General features: G+C 38.1%; 1 protein-coding gene across 3 annotated transcripts in view; it reads left to right on the forward strand.

Annotated features, from left to right (window-relative positions):
* Positions 1-21,777, forward strand: part of MARK1 (microtubule affinity regulating kinase 1) — a 124,704-nt gene that overhangs the window by 38,715 nt on the left and 64,212 nt on the right. For all 3 annotated transcript variants that reach the window (XM_040985319.1, XM_040985320.1, XM_040985321.1), the window contains exons 2-3: positions 19,895-20,098; positions 21,213-21,266. In XM_040985319.1, coding sequence (XP_040841253.1) covers positions 19,895-20,098; positions 21,213-21,266 — 258 coding nt within the window. The remainder of the gene's footprint in view (positions 1-19,894; positions 20,099-21,212; positions 21,267-21,777) is intronic.

Genomic DNA, 21,777 nt, shown 5'->3' on the forward strand with positions numbered 1-21,777 from the left:
AGTCCCTGCTTCCCAACCAACGCCCTGCTTGTGGCCTGGGAAACAGTCAAGGATGGCCCAAAGCTTTGGGACCCTGCACCCATGTGGGAGACCCAAAAGAAGCTCCTGGCTCCTGGCTTCAGATCAGCTGAGCTCCAGCCATTGTGGCCACTTGAAGAGTGAACAATCAGATGGAAGATCTTCCTGTCTCTCTTCCTCTCTATATATCTGACTTCCTGAAAAAAAAATTTTTTTTTTAAATGGGAAGCTAAGTAACACTCTTGGCCAGGTTTTGTAGCAAAGACTTAGGTCTGTGGATACACAGAAGTAAACCTAGTTAGTCAGTAGACCCTGAGAAGATTTTCTCAGTCTTGGTGCACGAGGCCAATAACGTCTCAGAACTATCATTCTTCCTCACATCAGGGTCTCTAGGATGACCTCAGATGAGCATCTCCATCCCTGGGTGCTGATGGTTTGAGAGCAAGGAGTAGGCTGTCCTTACCCTCTCACCACCCCAAGCCTTGGACACAGGAGGGAGGAAAGAAGAAAAGAATGAATGGAACATTTGTCTCGTCCACCTTGCTCCACGCTTTGATCCTTCCCACCCTAATTGAGGGCTCAACATGGCCATGTATCCCTCTTAATTGTGTAAACCATATTCAAAAGAGAATAAAAAATTAAAAAATAAAGAAGTGGGGCAATCTGAGGCCATTGAGATATCCAGGTGGTTCAGGGCTGATCACAGTGGGGGAAGTGAGGGTGGCTAGATTCTGTATGTATTTTGAAGGAAATCAATAGAATCCCATAACCATTTGAATGTGGAATAAGAGAAAGAGACAAATAGAGGAGGGATTGGAAAGGTCTGAGTTAAAGATGGGTTTACCAATGGCCAAGTCAAGAGAAGGCTGTGGTAGAGCAGGCTTTAGAAGAAATTGGAGTGGAGATCAATTTGTTGATGTCTGTTGATATCTCAACCTTCACATGCCCCGACCTCAGCAAGTCCCAGGCATCTAAATGAATGTGTCAAGATGGCAGCTGGATAATGAAGTTATATTTGAGAGAGTTAGCTGGAGATAGAAGTCTTAGAGCGGTCTGCATGTTCATGTTATTTAAGGCTACTGGAGTACATGGGGATTAATAACTGAGTGGTAGAATGTAGACAGAGAAGACCAAACTACCAAAGGTCATGGGCTGGTGACGGGCTGCTAGTGGGTAAAAGTCATTACCCACAACCCCGGCATCCCATATGGGCTCTGATTTTAGACCTGATTGTTCTGTTTCTGATTCAACTCCCTGCTAATGTCCCTGGAGAAGTAGCAAAAGATGCACCAAACGCTTGGTCCACTGCACCCAGGTGGGAGAACCAGAGGACAGTCCTGGCTCTTAGGCCTCAGCCTTTGCAGCCGTTTGGGTGGTGAACCAGTAGATGGAAGGTCTCTGCCTCTCCCTGTCAATAAATCTTTTTTTTTTTTTTTTCTCAAAGGATACCCAGGGCTGAATTCTTGGGGTACTTCAGTGTTAGGAATGAGAGAGGGAAAGCAAACAACAAAGCCAGAGAAACAGGCAGGAGGAAAATACAAAAGCCGAAAGAAAGGAGTGTTCAAATGAGAATCAAGTAGGATCTACCATTTCAAAAGACGTTTATGGATTACAAAGATATTTTGCCTCTATTCTTCTCCAGATTTTCATCACTTTTCTTCTTTTCAATTTAGTCAATCTTGAGAGGTCATCTGGAATAGTGGTTAAGACATGGATTCTGGAGCCACACTTGCTGGGTTTTGGGCTTCACTGCTGATGGCTTGCCAGCAGAGTGACATGGGGAGCCGTGTCAGGCTGCTCCTGTGTCTGTGTGATGCAGCCTTATTCATCATTGCCCAAGGTTCATCTTATGAATCGCCTTTGCCCTCTTCTTCCTGTCCCTTGATCCAAAATTAAGTATTTCTCTAGAGTGCATCATTGTCTGTATTTCTAGGCCTCTTTTGTGGGCAGTCAGGAAATAGGCATTTCTTTTAAATTTATTTTTAAAAATACTTTTTTTTTTGAAATACAGTTGCCGTATGTATTTTGGAGGTATGGTGTGTCGTTTCAGTACATGCTTGTGTAACCATCACATATGGGTAATCACGGTATCCATCACCTCAAATATTTGTCAAGTCTTTGTGTGGAGAATATTCAAAATCTTAGCTATTTTGAAATACACAGTTAATTGTTGTCAGCCCTGGTATCCAACTGTGCTGTAGAACATTAGAAACAGAAAATGTTTTGTTAAAATGTTTTATTAAAAGTCATGAATTCATACTGACATTTTTACTTTAAATTAACATTATGGAATTTTGGTTTTACTAATGGAATTTATGTAACATTATTTGCTTTATCTTATATTTGTATATACAAATGCATATATAAAGTACAGTCCCAGTAATACCACTGTTAATAAGACTACTGAATTATATTTAACAATTCTTTGTCTAAAAATACATTCTACTAAAAGCATACAATCCAAATACCATTCTAAGCTCAATAATTTGTTTTCCTTCTGATTATATCATTAATTAAACTATAGTCAATTTCTCCATTTTGTATTAAATGTTTTCAGATGACTTTTTCCTTGTGATAATTGCTGTTTATGTTTAAAGCTTTTGCATGATTTTCTGCTTTACCACTGTGTGTTATAATGACTGCTATATCGTCAGGGTTTCCTTGGCATCCTTGCCCCAGTCCTAATCCCTCCCTCCCCCATAAGTAACCATTTTTGTTGGTTTTCAGATTATCCTTCTATGGTCTTTTGCAAATATAAGCCAGGGCGTATATATGCTGAAAGGGTTATCTGAAGTATTTATATTGGTCTTTTTCATTCTTGAAGAAATTCTCTTGTAGTGCATGGACATTCCACCACACCTTATCCACCCCTGGCATTTCGTCATCAAGTTCATCCTTGGTGTGGGGAATTTTAATGCAATTTGTTATGTGCTCAGGAATAATGTAGGTGGATTCTCCTTGTTTTACCTCCCTGCTAAGTGGAAATACAACTTTGCTGACAGCTAGGTACAAGTGATAATAGATTCGTGGTCTCAGGTCTCCAGCAGCTTGCAAGAAGTGATGAGGGTGGATAAGGGAATGGAAGTTGGTGATGTGGTGAAGGTGGCTCAGATGGAGGCTTCAGGGAACTTCAACAGTTTCCCTGCATACTAAGGATTTTGGAGTCATATGTAGTCCATGTGGGAATGTCCCTTGGGTTTTGACTTGCTTTCCCAGAAAAAGATTTGCCATCCTTTGTATGAGCTAAGAAGCTGAGCTGGAGAAAGTAAAATGATCCTACCACATGGTGCTTACAGCTCTCAGGTAGCCTGCTTGCTCTTTCTCTTGTGGAGGGTCTGTATACCCTGTCATCATCTCTACATCTCGTTAAGGGGGGAGGTTATTAAGAGGAAAATAGCTTACTGTGAAATGGTTCACTTGCTGCTTTTACTTTGTGTGAACTTTTAGGAATGGAGTTTTACTTGAATTCTTACTCCATATAGCTTCCTTCCTTTGTTCCTTCATTCCTTTTTAAAATTTATTTGAAAGGCAGAATTAGAGAGAATATCTTCCATCTATTGGCTGGCTCACTTGCCAAATATCCACATGGCTGGAGTTGAGCTGATCTGAAGCCAGGAGCCAGGAGCTTCTTTCTACAGGTCTCCCAGTTGGGTGCAGAGGCCCTAGGACCTGAGCCAGGCCATAAGCAGGAAGGCCTGAGAGGCAAGAGAGGAAGTAGCACCTATTTGGGAGGCCAGAGCTGTGGCCTACTACACCGTGACAGCAGTCCCTACCTTGTTTCTTTTAATGTGTTGTCATTCTTTCATTCCCCTGCTCTCAGAGCATGACTTTAAACTTTGAGATTGATAGAGCTACAGAGAAGAAAAGGAAGAGAGAGGTCTCCCATCCACTGGTTCACTCCCCAGGTACCTGCAGCAGCAATAGCAATGGCAATCACAGGGGCCAGGCTGAAACCAAGAGCTTCTTCTGGGCCTCCCACGTGAGTGGCAGGGGTCAACACACTTGAGCCAGCTTCCACTGCTTTTCCTAGGCCATTAGCCCTCAACACTGGCCCCCAAGTTTTAGTTTTTAAAGCCATGTCTCTCACTATGTTTATAGTAATAGGCACATTTAAAACACAATTATTTGGTTTGAATTCTGGTAAGGAATTCGACCTAACATAATGTATGGCATATAGTAGACATTTAATAAACACTTGTTCCTTCTCCATTTCCCATTCCTTTAGGCAAAATTAAAAAAATATATATTATGGGTGAACACTTGGTGCACCGATTGAGAGTCCACCCAGGATGCATTCATCCCATACTGGTGTGCCTGGATCTGATCCTGGCTCTGCTTCTGAAACCAGCATTCTGGTAATGTGCACAATAGCTGACGGTTCAAGTCCTTTGATTCCTGCTACTAGTGTGGACGATCTTAATTGAGTTCTTGGCTCTTAGCTTCTGTTGAACCTAGTCCTGACTATTAACAGGCATTTGGGGAATGAGCCAGAGTATGGAAGATCTCTGTCTTTTCTTTAAAATAAATTAAAATTTAAAATAATCTGTTTCATTGTACAGAGTAGTTGGTATGGATGTATATGCATTTAGAATAACATTCCAAATGTTTAAAAGGATAAAAGAGAAAGTATTCTCTTGATTGCTATTTCCAGTCTTCTACCTCCCCTTCCTATAGGTAACCACTTATACATATGTCTCTTGCATAACATTTTGGAGATAATTCTAGGCTTACTGAAACATGTATGTGAATGTATAATCACACATACATCTTACAAGAACATACTATGCATTAGTAGTTTCCTATTGGCAGATGTTAATGCTTATTTTTATTTTTGCTATTGCAAACAGTGCTATAATGCATGTGTGTATATGCATTCATCTCATGAGCTTCTTAATTTACATTTGGCTCACTTTCCATATGCCTGCATAGCTGTGGCTGGACCAGGCTGAAGCCTGCAGCCAAGAACTCATTCTGGGTCTCTAATGTGGGTGGCAGACACTTGAGTCATCAGCTGCTGCCTTTCAGGGTGTGCTTTACCCAGAAGTGGAGTCTGGAGCTTGAACCCCAGCACTCCTAGAGGAGATACAGTTGACTTAAAAGATGTCTTAACTGCTATGCAAATGTCTATGTCTGGCCTGTATTGTATAGAATCAATTATTAGCAGTAATATATTCTGGATTAGGAATTGTGAGAACTTTCTGTGATAATATCTCCCATCTCCTCTCCATTTGTACCAGTTTCCACCTTAACCAGTGATATGTGTTGTGCTATATTCTAGTATACATTTGTCACTTACTGTTTTTGAATTTGAATCTTTACTAAGCTGATAGATGAAGAATTTTAAGCTGAATTTTACTTATGATTGACTCTTGAATCACATATAGATATATTCTGCTTCGTATATTCTTACTTTTCCTGATAGGGATTTTATTGATTTGTGCAAAGTTTGGTATTAAAAATTTAGTCATTTGTCTGCCATCTGTTACAAATATTTTATCTCGGTTTATTGTTATCTTTTTGCTTTGAGTAAAGGACAGTTTTTAAAAACCTTTTAGTGTTTTTGAAATTTAATGATATCACATTTATTTCTCAAACTTTTTTTCTGTTTTATATCGTACTTAGAAAGGCATTTTCTGCGCCAAGTCTAAAATGACCCAGTAGCCTGTCTGTCATTACTTATTTTTATGGCTTCTTCTTATTTGTGTTTGTTTTCATGTTTGCATCCTTCATTCATTGCAAATTTACTTTGGTATGAGGAATGCTATTATACTCTCCTGGAGACTCAGCTTTTGTTTTCCCAGTATCACTAGTTGTATAATCTACTGTTTCTTCATTGATATATAATGCTAAATTTGACATTGACATATCACGACTTCTTCTCTGCATTTTAATTTATTCCTTAGACTAACTTCTGTAAAAATTTTGTCACCTGGAAATTCTGTAGAGGTTCTTCCCTTTTTCATTGTTTTGTCATGTGTGAGTCAGACTTTAATTATGGTGATTTTCTGGTTATTTAGGAAGGCATGTTTCTAAAATTTCAGACTTGTGGAATTAACCCAGAAGTAAATCCAGCTGAATTTGTTTGTATGTGAAATTAATGAAAAGGAAAATTATAGCTGCAAAGATTCAGGAAGTACTGGTATATCTCCTACACACATGAAAAAAATTGCAAATTGGAAAAGTTTCCATTGACAAAGAAAGTTTTGGAGATGTAAGAAGCTATGATAAGTAATGTGTGTAATGAACAGTATGTAAAGTTTATTTGTAAGAATGTGTCCATAAAGTTTCATGCAGTTTAAAAAAAAATCTGTGAAGTAGAATAGGCATGCATTTGAAAATCTATAAAAAAATCTATAACAATTCTTGATGATTTTTAATAAATCATTCTATACGGGTAGCATTCTACCTTGTTATATATTTGTTATCAGTAAATCAAGTCACCTGTATCTGACTTAAGGGTCTGGCTTTCTCAGTTGTACTTGCTGTAATTCTGTAATTATTCCTTGTACTCATTGGGCCTTCTAGTATGTTGACCCTTAGTTCTCCTTATCCATCAATTGGAGTTTTTTGTTTGTTTGCTTCCTTTCGTATTCAGCTTAAATTTTATTGTCCAACGTATCAATAACTTGCCAAGTAACCTAATTCAGCTTTCTGCTCTATCTTTTTTGATGTCTGTTTGAGACAGCAGTCCAATATTAACCTTATGCAGCTTTCTCAGTAATGTGTCTCTGGGCTTTTGAGAATTGCTAAAGGAAATGTAAGTGAGTAGACTGCAGGGATGGAGAAAAGTCTGGCTATATGCAGGCAATCACAGGCAGAACTTGAAACTCAATTCATCATCTATACAAAGTTTTAAAAGTCTTTTTTAAAGATGTATTTATTTAGTGAAACAGCAGAGTTAGACTGTGTGTGAGAGAGAGAATGAATGAGAATTGATCTTTCATCTGTCAGTGGCAGGAACTCTATCCAGTTCTTTGTGGGTGGCAGAGACCAAAAGTACCATCTCTCTCTCTTTTAAATCTATTTATTTATTTTTATTGAACAGGCAGATCAGATTTAGAAACAGTTGGAGACACATAAAGAAAGGTCTTCCTTCTGCTGGTTCATTCCCCAAATGGCTGCACTGGCCAGAGCTGAGCTGATTTGAAGCCAGTAGCCAGGAGCTCCTTCTGGGTCTCCTACACAGGTGCAGGTCCCAAGGCTTCATTGCTTTCCCAGGCCACAAGCAGGGAGCTGGATGGGAAGCGGGAACTGCTGGGATTAGAACAGGCATCCATATGGATTCCTGGAGCATTCAAGGCTAGGACTTCAGCCTCTAAGCTAGCACTCTGGGCCTACCCTCCAACATTTTAAAATACTCTTCAGTCCCATGAAAATAAAAATGTAAAGCCCTGGAATCACTAAAGGAGCACAAAAGGAAGAAAAATGAGGGAACATAGGGAAAATAAAAGAGGACAAAACCTAATGTGAATCACCAAGCACAGAAGTACCTCACAGTTAATGAGTGTTAACAGTTGAAATCCATTTAAAAGAGACTCATGGGCTTAACATGATGGCTCAATGGCTAAATTCTCACCTTGCAATCATCTGGATCCCATATGGGCACTGGGTCCTGTCCTGGCTGCTCCAGCTCCCATCCAGCTTCTTGTCTGTGGCCTGGGAGATTAATAGAGGATGGCCCAAAGCCTTGGTACCCTGTATCCGCATAGGAGACCTGGAAGAAACTCCTAGCTCCTGGCTTTGGATAGGGTCAGATCTGGCAATTGCAGTCATTTTGGGAGTGAACCAGCAGATGGAATTTTTTTCTTTTCTGTGTTTCCTTCTATCTGTAATTCTGATCTGCCTTTCCATGAGAGGGAGAGAAAGAGAGAGAGAGAGAGAGAGATTGGTTCAGATGATCTGCTTTCTTACTTGCGTTTTCCAGTGAAATCTCTGCCACCTTACAGTCCTAAGCAAAGTCGAAAACAAGTCAAGTAAAAGGCATATTGGGCAAACTGACATTAGGAATATATCAAAATAGAATTCAAGATAATGATCACTATAAACTGGGCCAAATGAATGGCTCATGGTGATAAATATTATCATTTTTTAAAAAATTTATGAGCAGACTGTATTGCTCTCTGAAGTTTAACTATGTCCTTTATGACCCAATTATAAATCTAGAAATATAACTGAAACAGAAGGCATGGGAAATAACACTTCTCCTCACTTAGTTTCTTGGTCTGTGATCATCTGTTTCATTCTGTGTTGTGGGTTTAAGATATCACCTGCAGGTTCAGTGATTGGCCAGATAAGCTCATAAGACCGAGCGTGTGGTTGTACTCACTGTTAGGATTTATTACAGCAAATGGAAATTAATGCATAGCAAACAAGGAGTAAGCATTGCAAGAGTTCTCTCCCAGTAGAGACTCACAACATAGCACCTATGATATGTATTTGCGGGATGCTGTGAACCCATGCTTTTTGGAGACTGGTCAACATTCCAGAACCTCAGAAGAATGATAGGTGTTAAGCACAAACCATAGTGTTGTCCCAAACAATTGAGGCAAAGTGAACCATTCATATCCATTAGGAAACATTTTATATTATTAGGAAACATTTATCAATCAGATTTTCTTATGTCAACCAAAGTCCAAATAAGTGAAATTTTCTAAAGCTAAAGCTATTAATGACCCAGTCTCTTCAGGATGAAGTTTGAGGTTATTTCCAAAAATTAACCATGAAAAATAGTACAGCAATGAATGTATCTGTATGTGTTACCTATCTATATGAATAAATATCACCAGAGGTGAGATTCTGGGGTTTTAGGCTTGTACATTTTCAGTTTTACTGGTAGTTTTTCAGTAAAGTACAGTAAGTGAATGCTGTCACTGTTACAGATAGTGAGCATTCTTGCTTAGCTGTGTATCAAATATTGCTAAAATTTACACTGTCGTTCAGTAGTGTCATACTACTAAAATTTTTGTCAGTCTGATAGGGCAAAAGATAGTCTCTGATTACTAGTGAGATTTAACTGTTTTTTTTTAATTTATTTTTATTTGAAAGGCAGATTTTATAAAGAGAGAAGGAAAAACAGAGATCTTGTATCCGCAGGCTTAGTCCCTAAATGGCTACAGTGACCAGTGCTGATCTGAAGCCAGGGCACTGGAGCTTCTTCCAGGTTTCCCACGTGGGTACAGGGGTCCAAGGCCCTGGTCTATCCTCTGCTGCCTCCTAGGCCATTAGCAGGGAGCTGGATTGGAAGTCAGCAGCCAGGACTCAAACCGGTGTCTGTGTTGGATGCTAGCAGCACTAATGGAGGATTCATATACTAGGCTATAATGCCAGCCCCTAACATGTTTTAAAATGCCCTTTCCCCCCATTTATATTCATTAGGGAAGTATGTATTTGATGATTATTTTCCTATTTTGTTACTTGGGCTCTATTTCTGACTAAACTCTTATTTCCATTTTTTTTAAGATTTTTTTTGAGCGTTACTCATAGGTAACAATGGTTTCTCATTGTGTATGTTTCTGTTTGTACAAGTTTTGCTATATTCAAGATTAATTTCTTTTTTAAAAAATTTTTTTTCATGATATAGTTCCATAGGCTCAGATTTCCCCTCGCACCCTCTCTCTTCCCCTCCTCTGTACTGTTTCTCCTGCATTATTACAATAGTACAGTCCTTCAGCAACAATCATAAGTCCATCATTCTGCTATTTAAGTCTATCAAGATTGATTTCTGTTGCCTTTCCTTCTGTGTACTTTGTCTTTTGCCACTTTGGGAGGAATGGGGGGGCAGATAGGTCTCTTCCTAACATGTATTGTCAATCTTATTTAGTGTATAATTCCAGAAATCCATTTTGACTAGCAGTTTTTCCTAAGACTGTTAAGTTTCTTTTGAATGTAATTTTAAAAATTAATTTTGGGAAATGTACGTTTGGCTTCTCATTTAATAAGCTTCTTGTGATGCCTGCACCCCACGTTAAAGTGAATTCAGGTCCTAGTTGCACTTACTGTTGAACTTCCTGCTGGTGCATACCTTGATGGGTGGCAGGTAATGGCTGAGTAGTTGGGTCCTACCTCTATTCTGTGGCTACTCTGGCTGTCACAAACCTTTGTGGGGTGAGCCTCTGGGTGGGAGATTCTGCCTGCCTTTAAAATAAATGTAATATATAATATATGTAAAATAAGTATAAAATATAGAATGTATTGATTGAGGAAATGTTTGTGTTTTAAATGGTAACTATAATCTTTTCCATTTATTGTTATTTCAAATACAATTCAAATTATTTCTATTATGTTACTTTGCAGTTTCTGTGCACTCACTGTGGTTTTGTTATTCTTGAACCTGCCCTGCAATCCTTTCTGCCTTTTGTTGGTTTGGCTAATTTTTCTTTATTTGCTTTCCTCCTTTCCTAATAATTTGATATTTATATATTTAACTTCTGTGTTTTCATTGGTGACCCTTAAATATTTCTCCATTTTGAACTTCAAAGTTAATTTCTTTCTCCTTCCCCATGAGAGTAAATATTTTTTGAACGCCTCATTTGTTAGATGCTATTATATAGTCTTTGAAAATAATACTTAGAAAGGAAATCTCCCAGAAAAATGAAGAAATGGACAGTTCAGGAGATGTGTTAAGAGCTCATTGATCAGAACTTAGTCATAGGCCCATATTTAACTTAAAACCACCCTGAATCCAGTGTCAGATAAAGGAGCTGAATGTCTCAGAATGAACCGTAAATGATAGTTACAGAGATAACTAACAGAAGGGAGGTGATGGAGTTACTAACCAGCACCAAATAGAAGATCTGACAAATACACTTATCAGATGATCAGGCAATTTCACACCTCGATATTTAGCCAAGAGAAATGAAAATCTATCCACACAGAGATAAAAATGAAAGTTTGTGGCCACAGAAATGTTCACAGAAGCTTTATTTACAGTAGTGAAAACCTAGAGGAATATCCAGCTGTTGAATGGATTATTATTTCCATAAATGGAATAACTTGGTAATGAAAACAAGCATAACACATACAGCTTGAGTAAATCTCAGCAGCATCTTGTTAAGTAAAAGACGCCAGAGAGAAAAACTTTAACATAGTTGGATCTATAGACAACAATGTAGAAATATAAAAGCTATCATAACAAAAAACAGATCCTTGAGAAGAGGGTATTGACAGCAGAAGTGCACAGTAAACTTTTTTGAGATAGTGGAAATATTTTGCATCTTATTATTGTTTCATGATTTTGTGTATTTGTCTTAATTCATCTGTTACATTTAAATTACACCACAGTAAGGCTAACAAAAGGAGTTTAATAAGAAGCATTATAATATATTCTTTAGCAAGGTATGCAGTTGTATTGCATTAGGAGGATGGCGGGGCTGCTAGAAAATCATAATCTGAATTGATCATAGTGGAAAGTTGAGAAATTGTGTAAGGTTGGTAAATTAAAAATGAAAACATTTCTTTAGAACCATCGGAGGAAACAGATGAAAACTCTAAAAGGAAAAGGCTTTGTGGAGGCAGTCGTGAAGTCTAGAATGGTGATATAGGGGCTCCTGTTCTTGTTAAGAGCCTTTTAGCAGTACTTGACATTATCCGTCTTATGTATGTAGCAATTTTGGTAAAAATTTTAGAATTGGAGGCAATACACTGCTAAAGACATCAACAGAAAGACCAGTACTAGATGTTGCACTTGGTTTTAGGGAGCATGACAAACTGCTGTGCGTGTGGTTCATCCTAGGAGCCAGAGTCTAACTTGAGTATGAAATAACCTAGGAGTTAACAAATTGAATCTCTCAGAATGAAATTGTTTATTAACAGTGCTTCTCCCTTGCAACTTGTTGAAATCAAATAGTATTTTGTTGAATACCAGCTTTTTATACGTTTGTATTCATACCAGTTACGCAAAGTGATACAGATAAATCCTTCCCCTGTATATATGTGTGTGTGTATATATATATATATATTTTTTTTTAAACGAAATGGTATTGCTTATAAAACTGAACCAGTACTATTTTGAAGGGAGGTATTTGACAGAATACCTTGTTTTTGAACCACCATCTTCCCTCTGGGTATCAGACACTTTTTTCCAGTAGGGTCTATCACTTCATGCATTTCAAAGTGAAGTGATAAATTGTACTTTTTATATAGAGTGAAATTTGCCTTATGATCCTGTTTTTAACTGGTTGTAATGATAACTGTTAACATGTTGTTGAATGACATTGGCTAAAATGCTTCTTAGATTCCGATTAATAAACTCTACTAGCCACTTTAAATTATGTCATATGATTTGGAAAACAAAATTAATTCTGGTTCCTTAAAAATAGGTGAGATATATTATATATTATGATACTTTGGCAAATTGGTATTTACTCATCAGAGACAGGCAGGATTACCCTGTTCTGCAATTTCTCCCCTTGGATTTACGCAGTGTATGTGGCATAGTGGCTACTAAATTGAGCGTGAATTTGGTAATTTTTCCTCTTTTCATATTGTTACACTTCATTTTTTCTGTGTTTTATATTTCTGGAAGTTGTTATTTGATTGCTTGGTGAAACTTATTGACATCTCACTGAATTAAACTATTATATAAAAGGAATTTTTTAATTTGTAAGTAAGATACATTTTGTTAGGAATTTTTAGACCTATAGATTTTAAGAATGAAATAAAATGCTGGTCAATTCTGAGAAGATTTGAAAAGATTTACTATGAAAGCTAACATATTTTGTGAGTTCATTCATAGAGTAGTTGCTATACTGAATGATGAAGAATCAGAAAAGATACAGTGCTTCACAGCCTAAGGGCACACAGACTCCTGGGTTCCTAAAGCTGGTTTCATTGGCAGGTTTTATATATTGTGTGAAGCACATGGAAGAACAGAGATTCTCCATAAACATTCTTTTTGAGCAATTTTTAAAAGTTTTTGACAGTCACACAGGTACTACTTCTGTTAACGCCACCCACCACTGTACTATTTAAAGTGGAGATGCACCATGAAACACTGAAATAGGGAAGAGGGAGTGGCATGATTATAGGATATCATAATGTATTAAAGGAAGCAAGCCAGCAAAGAGAAACATCTCCAATTTCTTATAAAATAGACATTCATCATTGTCAGTGACATTTAGAACCATCCTTCTGTTCAAGGTGTAGCTGTTCCTTAAACGTCCTGTTGATGAAAAGATAACGTTGTCATTCTAAAGAGAACTAAAATAACATCTGTGCGGAGCTTGAAGGATCTAGAGAAGGGTTTTTTACTTGGTGTCTAAGAAATCTATAACCTTCCTTGGTAGTTTTGCTCAAATCTTCTGTGTCTGTTTTTGTTGCTGTTTATTTTTTCAAGTGCACTTGTTCTTTCAGCTTTTTAGAGAGAGAGAGATTAAGGCCTTGAGTCATGGTTGTGGATCAGAGGCTTTTCCTTTCTGTTTTGTGAGTTTTTATTTAGTGAAGCTCAATTCTGAGGCAATTCACATTTAGAATTGTTACTTCCTCCTCATAAATTGCCATTATGTCATTGTGAAACTCTATCCTTTTATCTGTTAATTCTGTCTCTAGTTCTCTTCTGGTTCCAGTTTTTCTTGGCATTTCTCCGCATTATTTAGACTGGGAGGGAATCACTTGGAAGCAACACGTAGTTGGGTTGTTTCACTAAAATGTTCACTTTATAATTTCTTTGAATTGAATTTTAACTTGTTTACGTTCAATATGATTATAGATTAAACATTTAGTTATGCATATCTGTGTTTGCTATTTTGTTTTTCTTTTCATCCCATTTGTTTTTGCTAGGTTTTTGTTAAAGGTCACTTGCTTTCAGAATCTTTGCCTTTCACAGTGAGAAAACATTGTTGGATGCTTAATTCTTAAGTTAAGAATGATAATAGAACAGTTCTATTAACTCTGATTTTCCACCTTTTGCTGTTGCTACTGATAATTTCCTCTACCTTCCTCCCTTGCCTACTTTTGGTAGTCTTTAGTTCTCTTTGTTACGTGTTCCTCCGCCGTTTTTTCAGTGGTTGCTATAAAGATTACATGAGGTTCCATGTTTCATTACATTCTAAATAGTTAACACCTTATGAATTTTCATCAAATGTAAGAGACATCATTTCTCCTAACAACCTCTGTCTTTTGTTTTTGGATATATCTGCATCTGCTTATAAATTCTGTAAGTATCATAATGATTTGAAAATAATCATACATCTTTATAATACTGAGAGATAGAAATATGGCTACTTATGTATCTTTATCACATATTCACTATTTTCTTTATTCCTTTGTATAACCCCTATAGTCACTTCTCTTTCTTTTAATCTCATATGTGTAGGTTCCTGCTCTTGCACGGCGTGGGAGGTGGCAGGTCACAGCCCACTGCCCCACCTGTCTGAGAGACCCCGGATTGCGTTTGTGCTCCAGGCTCCAGCCTGTGCCAGGCCTAGCTGTTGTGGACATTTGGGGAAGTGAAGGTGCAGTTGAGAGAGTCCCTTTCTTTCTGTTTCTCTGCCTTTGAAATTTAAAAGGTGGATGAATTTTAAAATATTAAATACAATGTTTTTTTTGCCGATTCCAGGTTGAGGGTCTTCCTGAGGCTTGTTTTTGCTGACTGCCGTTTTCCTTACACTGGGTTCTGTCAGTGTGTTTAACTTTATTTATTCATTGAACATTAATTGATACTCTATGGAGACTGAACCTAATGACTTTGCTCTGAAAACATTTTCTTACTTGAGTCAGTAGTTAATGTGACTTGATTCAGACTTCAAATTGAGCCATCCCGTGGTGGAGTGGCCTGAATCACCAGTTTCCTTAAACCTCTAACTACCTCCTTTTAACATAATTCTTGCAGTTTCTCTTGCTCAAACTTAATTCAGAACCCAGCAAGGCACCTCACTTGATATAAAGTTAGGCTATTGTGTTCTGTTACTTCATGTTTGCCCAGAGTTTATCTGTCACTTTCCCACCATTCCATTAGCACCCAGCTTCATCTTCACACTCCCTTACCAGTAAAACTCTTGTTTCTGCTTGAATTTAAGTGACCTGGAGCCATTGGGACCAAGGTTTGTAGGCCCCCAAGGAGAAACCATTTCCCCTCTCACAGGATCAATTTCCCTCCAGAGTTTGCTGCTTTTAGTGGTTCTTCAGGGCCTTCAAAGTTTTTCTTAATATTATGTTTTTATCTGCTGATAGGTTTAGTCATATGCAATATATTCATTCACTCATTGTGCAAAAGTAAAATCCCCTACTCTTTTAATAAAGTGAGTTTAGGAAGGTTATTGTTTGAGTTGCCATGGCTTGTTCTGGTGCTGGTGTTTAGTTCATCAGAGACTGGTTGTGGCATACAAACGTAGCAAAGCCCAGGGGTGAGGATCATTCAACTTTTGGGCTGCACATGGTCCACAAAATCATTTGGTCTGGCCCTGCCAAGACATCTTCAGGTGGGATTTGAAATCCAATAAATCTGTAGCAAGCTAATTTTTTTAAATGTAATTTTGTGTGGCCTGTGTATGATGTTAGAAATATCCAAATGGCCCTTGAGAGAGTAGAAGTTTCCCTACTCCTGTGTAATCCTCACAGCAATTACTTTCAGGTCTAATAGGTGATTTGATTTCTCAGGAATCTCTGAATATTCAAATAACCACCAATTAGGTTAAGAAGCAATCATAAAACATCACAATTTGCTTTTGATATCAGGGGGTGATTTTAAATGAATTGCTAAGGTTTTCACTTTCATTGAAATGTTATGAGACACTAACTACAGTAGAGATTGAGGAGCCTTATCTAGTCACTGTTGGAAAATTTGTGTTCTTTGTTTCTGATGATCTTTGTGGGCAGCATCATCTTTTAAAGTGTGGCCAGGAAGCACTCAGAAAGAGAAAATCAAAATCCATTTTGAGAGTTAATAGGCTTCTTTTCATGCTCAACCCAACTCTCCTGACCCCTCTTCTGTGACATCACTGTATTTTATATTTTGCCTTTATTACCAAGTGTAATTCTTTTGACTTTTATTTGAGCTATTTGCACTTTCTTGTCTTTCACTAGAATGCAAGTCTCACTCTTCAACTACCTATAGACTCCAAAAAAATACTTTTTTTCTCTTTAACGTGAGTTGGTTTCTGTTGCTTTCAGAAAAGAAACTTGATTAGTAAAGAAATTGGTCCCAGAAACGGTTACAGGCAACAGATACTCAAGGAAATGGGATTGTTTACCTGGTTAGGAGGTGTTGGTTTTCTTACGAGGGAGAAAATGAAGGAAACAGAGAAATGGGGGAAAGAAGGAAAGAAGAAAACTGATTTCTTTCTGCTAGCTTACTCCCCCAAATGCCTGCAGTAGCCAGGGCAGGCCGATTAGGGACTCCAGCTTGGTCCTGCTTGTGAGTAGCAGTGGACCAAAGGCTTGCGCCATCACCTCCATCTCTCAGAATGTACATTAGCAAGAAGCTGGACCAAAGACAGAGTAGCCAGACTCAGTCGGTCTAATATCAGATCTGGATATTCCAACAGTGGCTTAACCTGTACTAAATCACTGCCCCTTCTGTCTTAATTTAAAATATAAAAGTAGCAGGTGTTTGGCCGAGCCATTACGCTGCCAGTTAGGATGCGCACATCATGGATCGGAGTGTCTGGCTTTGATCTGGCTGTGCTCTTCATTCCAGCCTCCTGCAAAAGTGCATTCTGGGAAACAGTGTGATGGCACAAGTCGCTGGGTCCCTGACGTCTATGTGTGTCACTGAATTGAGCTTCTGGCTCCTAGTCTTATCTTGGCCCAGCCCTGGCTGTTGTGAACATCTGAAATGTGAACCAGTGGAAACGTATATGCTGTGTCTCTCTGCCTCTCAAAGGAATAAGTAATAATAAATAGTAATATTTTTGTGTATTGCTTAGGAACCTTGCCTCATTCTCAGGGTGGGACACTGGAAACTACATGGCAAAATCTGTAAGAATTTGTGGCTAATAATGTACTGTTTCGTGGTTTGGTTTAGTATCAAGATTTAGGGCCCGGCGCTGTGGCCAAGCGGCTAAAGTCCTTGCCTTAAACGCTCCAAGATCCCATATGGACACCTCTTCTAATCCCAGCAGCCCCTCTTCCCATCTAGCTCCCTGCCTGTGGCCTGGAAAGCAGTCGAGGACGGCCCAAAGCCTTGGGACCCTGCACTCATAAAGGAGACCTGGATGAAGCTCCAGGCTTCTGGCTTCGGATCGGCATAGCACCAGCCATTGTGGTCACTTGGAGAGTGAATCATTGTATTGAAGATATTTCTATCTCTCCTCTCTCTATATATATCTGACTTTGCAATAAAAATAAATAAATTTAAAAAATATTTTTTGAAAAAGATTTAGCCTACAAGCTAGGTAGGCAAAAAAATTATGTCTTTTTCTTCATCTCTACAAGAAGTTAGCTGATAGTTTAAAAATATTGGCTAGATATAATGGAAGCAGTAAAAGAGACATAATCTCTTTTTGAGGAGGAGAAAATTATATTGTTAAGTCTTGAAGGGTGGGCAAGTCTGCATTCCTAGTACGACAAGTGTGGGTACTCACTATTTAGCAGTCTCTTTACTCTTAGAAATGGAAAATAATTGAAAATCTCTTTGTATATGTCTGGGTAATAGAAGTTTCTAAGGACCAGTAAATAACTGTATGTAGCTCCTTCCTACATTATTTATTGCAGTAATTCTTAAACTTGAGCATGTATCAGGATCACCTGGATGACATAGTTCAAGCATGGTTTGCTGGACCCCATCCCCAAGTTTCTAGAACAGGATCAGGGGATTTGCATTTCTAAGAAGTTCCCAGATGGTGTTGATCCAGGGATAACACTTTTAAAGCTGGTAGTTTATTGGATCCTTCCTGTGTGTCTGGTGTTCTGCAGTGTAGTAGGTATATAAAGATAGAAAAAGCATCGCTATTCTAAAATTGCTCATGGTAGGATGGTGGAAACAAATAAGTAATTATATGATAATACTGCAGTGAAATGTTGTAAGACATGGAAATACAGTTGTTATGAGAATACAGCTAAAGGGCATATAACTCAGAATGAGACCAAAAGCTGCAGGTGCTTGGAAGGCCAACAGATAAAACCCTAAATCCTGCGCTGAGTTTAAAATAAAAATGTAAGAAAATCATAACAAAAGATAAGCAGGTAATAACAAATAGAAAAAGTATCATGAGTCATGCTTTACCTAAAACTAGTAAATGAATTTATCTTTAATAAAATTCATAATCATAAATTTAAGGCAGTTTTGCTCAACATGCTTTTTAGTTTTATTTTTAAAAGATGTATTTTATTTATTTTAAAGCAGAGTAACAGGGAGGATGAGACATCTTTCATCTGCTAGTTTGTTCCCCAGTGGCCATAACTTCTGGGGCTGGGCTAGGCTAAAGCCAGGAGACAAAACTTCCATCCAGGTCTCTCCTACGGGTGGTTGGAACCCGAGTTCTTGGGCTACCTTCTATTGCTTTCACACAGGAACTCGCAGGGGGATCAGAGCAGAGAAACTGGTACTCAAGTTGGTGCTTTGATAGGGGGTTGCAGAAAGTGTCTGCTGACTGCACCTTTGCTAATTGGTTCTCGTTTTCACCTATTTTTCTTTTTTTAAAAAAATAAGGTTTTATTTGAAAGTCAGAGTGACGGATGGAGAAACAGTGGAGGAGAGTGGAAGGGAAAGAGATAAGTGTGTGTGTGTGTGTGTGTGTGTGTGTGTGTGAGAGAGAGAGAATTCTATCTGCTGGTTTATTCTGCCAAATACCTGCAGCAATTGGAGTGAGGCCAGACTGAAGCCAGGAACCTGGAACTCCATCTGAGTCTCTAATGTGGGTGATAGGGGTCCAAGTACTTGGGCCATCTTGTGCTGCCTCCCGAGGTTCATTAACAGGAGGGGGGTCAGGAGTGGAGTGGCTGTGACTCAAACTGACACTTGACATGGGACGTGGCATCCCAAGTGACGCCTTCTTTAAGAAGTCAGAAAGTGACATATATGTCTGAAGAACAGCAATAAGCAGGCTGTGGTGCACATTAGGTAGTGGACCTGGGCAGGCAGGTGGATAGTGGGACTTATGTGGGCTTAGTATGGCAGGTGAATGGGTCAGGGCAGGAACTGAGTAAAGGTTCTTGGAAAAAGACAGCTGACTCAGCAGAGGGTGAGTAAGTGGTTAAGAGCATCTCAGCTTGGCTAGTCTAGAGACATCTTGACAGTAGACACACTTGTCCTTTCAATGAAGCAATCCTGGTCTGTGCTGTTGTTTCAGCTCATCGTGGTGTAACACACTTTCAAGCTGTGGGACATTTACCCATCTATATCCATTTACATGTTTTAAGTCAGCAGTATGTATCTACGGCTGTGTAGAGCATTTTGAATTTGTTCCTCCCCACCACCCCTAGTAAAGGGAACAGAAGTCAGGAAGAAATTATAAATGGAATGCTCAGACTGTAAAACTGTGTACTGCCTCCCTCTGTCTTTAAAAATAAAATCAATTTTAAGAAAAAAGAGAAGAAAACAAAGATGAGGGGTTGTGGCATACTGGGTAAAGCTGCCATCTACCACACCAGCATCCCACCTAGGTGCCACTTCCTGTCCAGGTGCTCTACTTCCCGTGTAGCTTCTACTAATGACTTGAGAAAAGCAATGCAAAATGGCCCTCGGTATTTGGGCCACTGATATCCCCATGAAAGACCCAGATGAAGCTACTGGCTTTGGCCTGGTGCTGCACTGTGTGTTGTAGCCATTTAGGGAATGAACCAGTGGTGGAAGATCTTCTCTTTCTGTAATTCTGACTTTAGAAATGAACAAATTGTATAGTGTGGGTATTTTCACTGATTTAGAATTGCTTAAATTGCTTTAAGTTATCCCTTTGTAATATTACTTAATTAACAAAGAAATCTTGTAATTTTTTGTTAGCATACATCTGTGGATGGATACACTGAGCCACACATCCAGCCTACCAAATCAAGTAGCAGACAGAACATCCCCCGTTGTAGAAACTCTATTACATCAGCAACAGACGAACAGCCTCACATTGGAAATTACCGTTTACAGAAAACAATAGGGAAGGGAAATTTTGCCAAAGTGAAATTGGCAAGACATGTTTTAACTGGTAGAGAGGTAAGTTTTTGTGCTACCTTTTAATATTTTTCTATACTTCTTCAGAGCCATGTATGAAAGGTTTCTTATAGCTGATGTTGGGAAGTTGAGACAGTTGCAGTCTAGGAAATATGCATGATATGGCTATGTGTAAGTGGAATATTAGACAGAGCTGTGTCATTGTGTGAAAGTTGGCCTATTGACATAAATGAATCTCCCGTTTACATTAGCATCTGTTACAAACCAGCTGTGCTACAGATGGGTTCTTTTCAAATGTCTTTCATTATTTGGTTTCTGAGAATGTTTCTGATTACCATTGCTACCCAGGAGCAAGGCTGGGAGAAGCTATTGTTTGTTAATTACTGCTTAAAGTATGTTAGGTGTAAATATGTAGAAAGCCACACATGAATTCTTTTCTGTTTAGAGACCATATTGGCCAATAATGCTAAACAGGTTGTCTTTTCAGGTTATAAGAGAATTGGTTTTCCAAAGTCCTATGCATTTTAAGCTATGTGTATTTAGAATAAAAATGTATTCACCTGCATATATGTATATTATATACGTGTGTTTATGTTGGGCATAAAGACTTTATTCAATGAATTAAGCTTTTAACTTTTTGTGTTATGCAGTACTCATTGGATTTCATTAGAACATTAGAAAAAACCTCAATCATAAATTGTTTTTAATAATTTTCTCCTTGCTTATGTTTGGTATTATTGTCATTTCCCATTTAGCTTAGTCCTTTCTTGCTGTCAGAGCTGTTCTGCAAGGCCATGCTAGGCAGAGCCTTAGAAAAGATGCGTATTCATCTTGCCATTTGCCATAAGCAAACCTGTGTATTCCATGTAAGCCCATGGAGTAATTTTTCCTGTAATAGTTTACTTTTACAAGTTTGTATGCCACTCGCCCTAAAATTACTGTATCAATAACATGAATAAATGACTGAATACAGAATGGATTTTTTTAAAAAGGAGAAATTGAGACGAAATGGATTATCGAAGTTTTACCATTCAATTATGTGAACACCTGCATAGTGCCAGTCTTTGTGTGGTTGAGGATGAACTATTTTTTGTTGCTAAGTTTTTATTCATTCAAAATATATTCTCAAATGTAATTTAATAATTTTGTCTTTTAGGTTGCTGTGAAAATAATAGACAAAACTCAACTAAATCCTACCAGTCTACAAAAGGTATTTAATTAATTGAATACTAAATAATTAGAATGTATTTTTTAATGAGTGATTTCATGTAGCTACTCAACTTCAATTTAGTATAATGCATAAGTACAATATTATACTTCATCATTATAAGATAAGACTCAATCTGAAATATGCTTATGATATATAAAGTAACTTTGAAAAATACCTACCACTTGAATGCATATACCATATGTAAAGAAATTTTCTGAACTTGGCAAAACTGTATCATAATTTGAAGTATCACGATTCTTGGTTTAAAATATATTTATGAGTTAATATATATGGTCACAAGTGAGTTTCCTTTTCTTGTTTTACTTGCTCTTTAAGAACTAGTCCGTGGGATGATTCACAGTAAGGAGTGTTTCCCCAAAGGATTAAATATAAAACAGCATAGGAAGTAAAGAAATCAGGATGGGGGTTGCATTCACCAGGGAAAGCTGTTTCATGTTACACTGCTAATTAATTCAATGAAGAAAGTTCCTCAGACCCATATTTTAGCACT

Source organism: Ochotona curzoniae, unplaced genomic scaffold (assembly GCF_017591425.1).
Source record: "Ochotona curzoniae isolate NIBS_2020 unplaced genomic scaffold, NIBS_Ocur_1.0 contig_430, whole genome shotgun sequence".
Lineage (NCBI taxonomy): Eukaryota > Metazoa > Chordata > Mammalia > Lagomorpha > Ochotonidae > Ochotona > Ochotona curzoniae.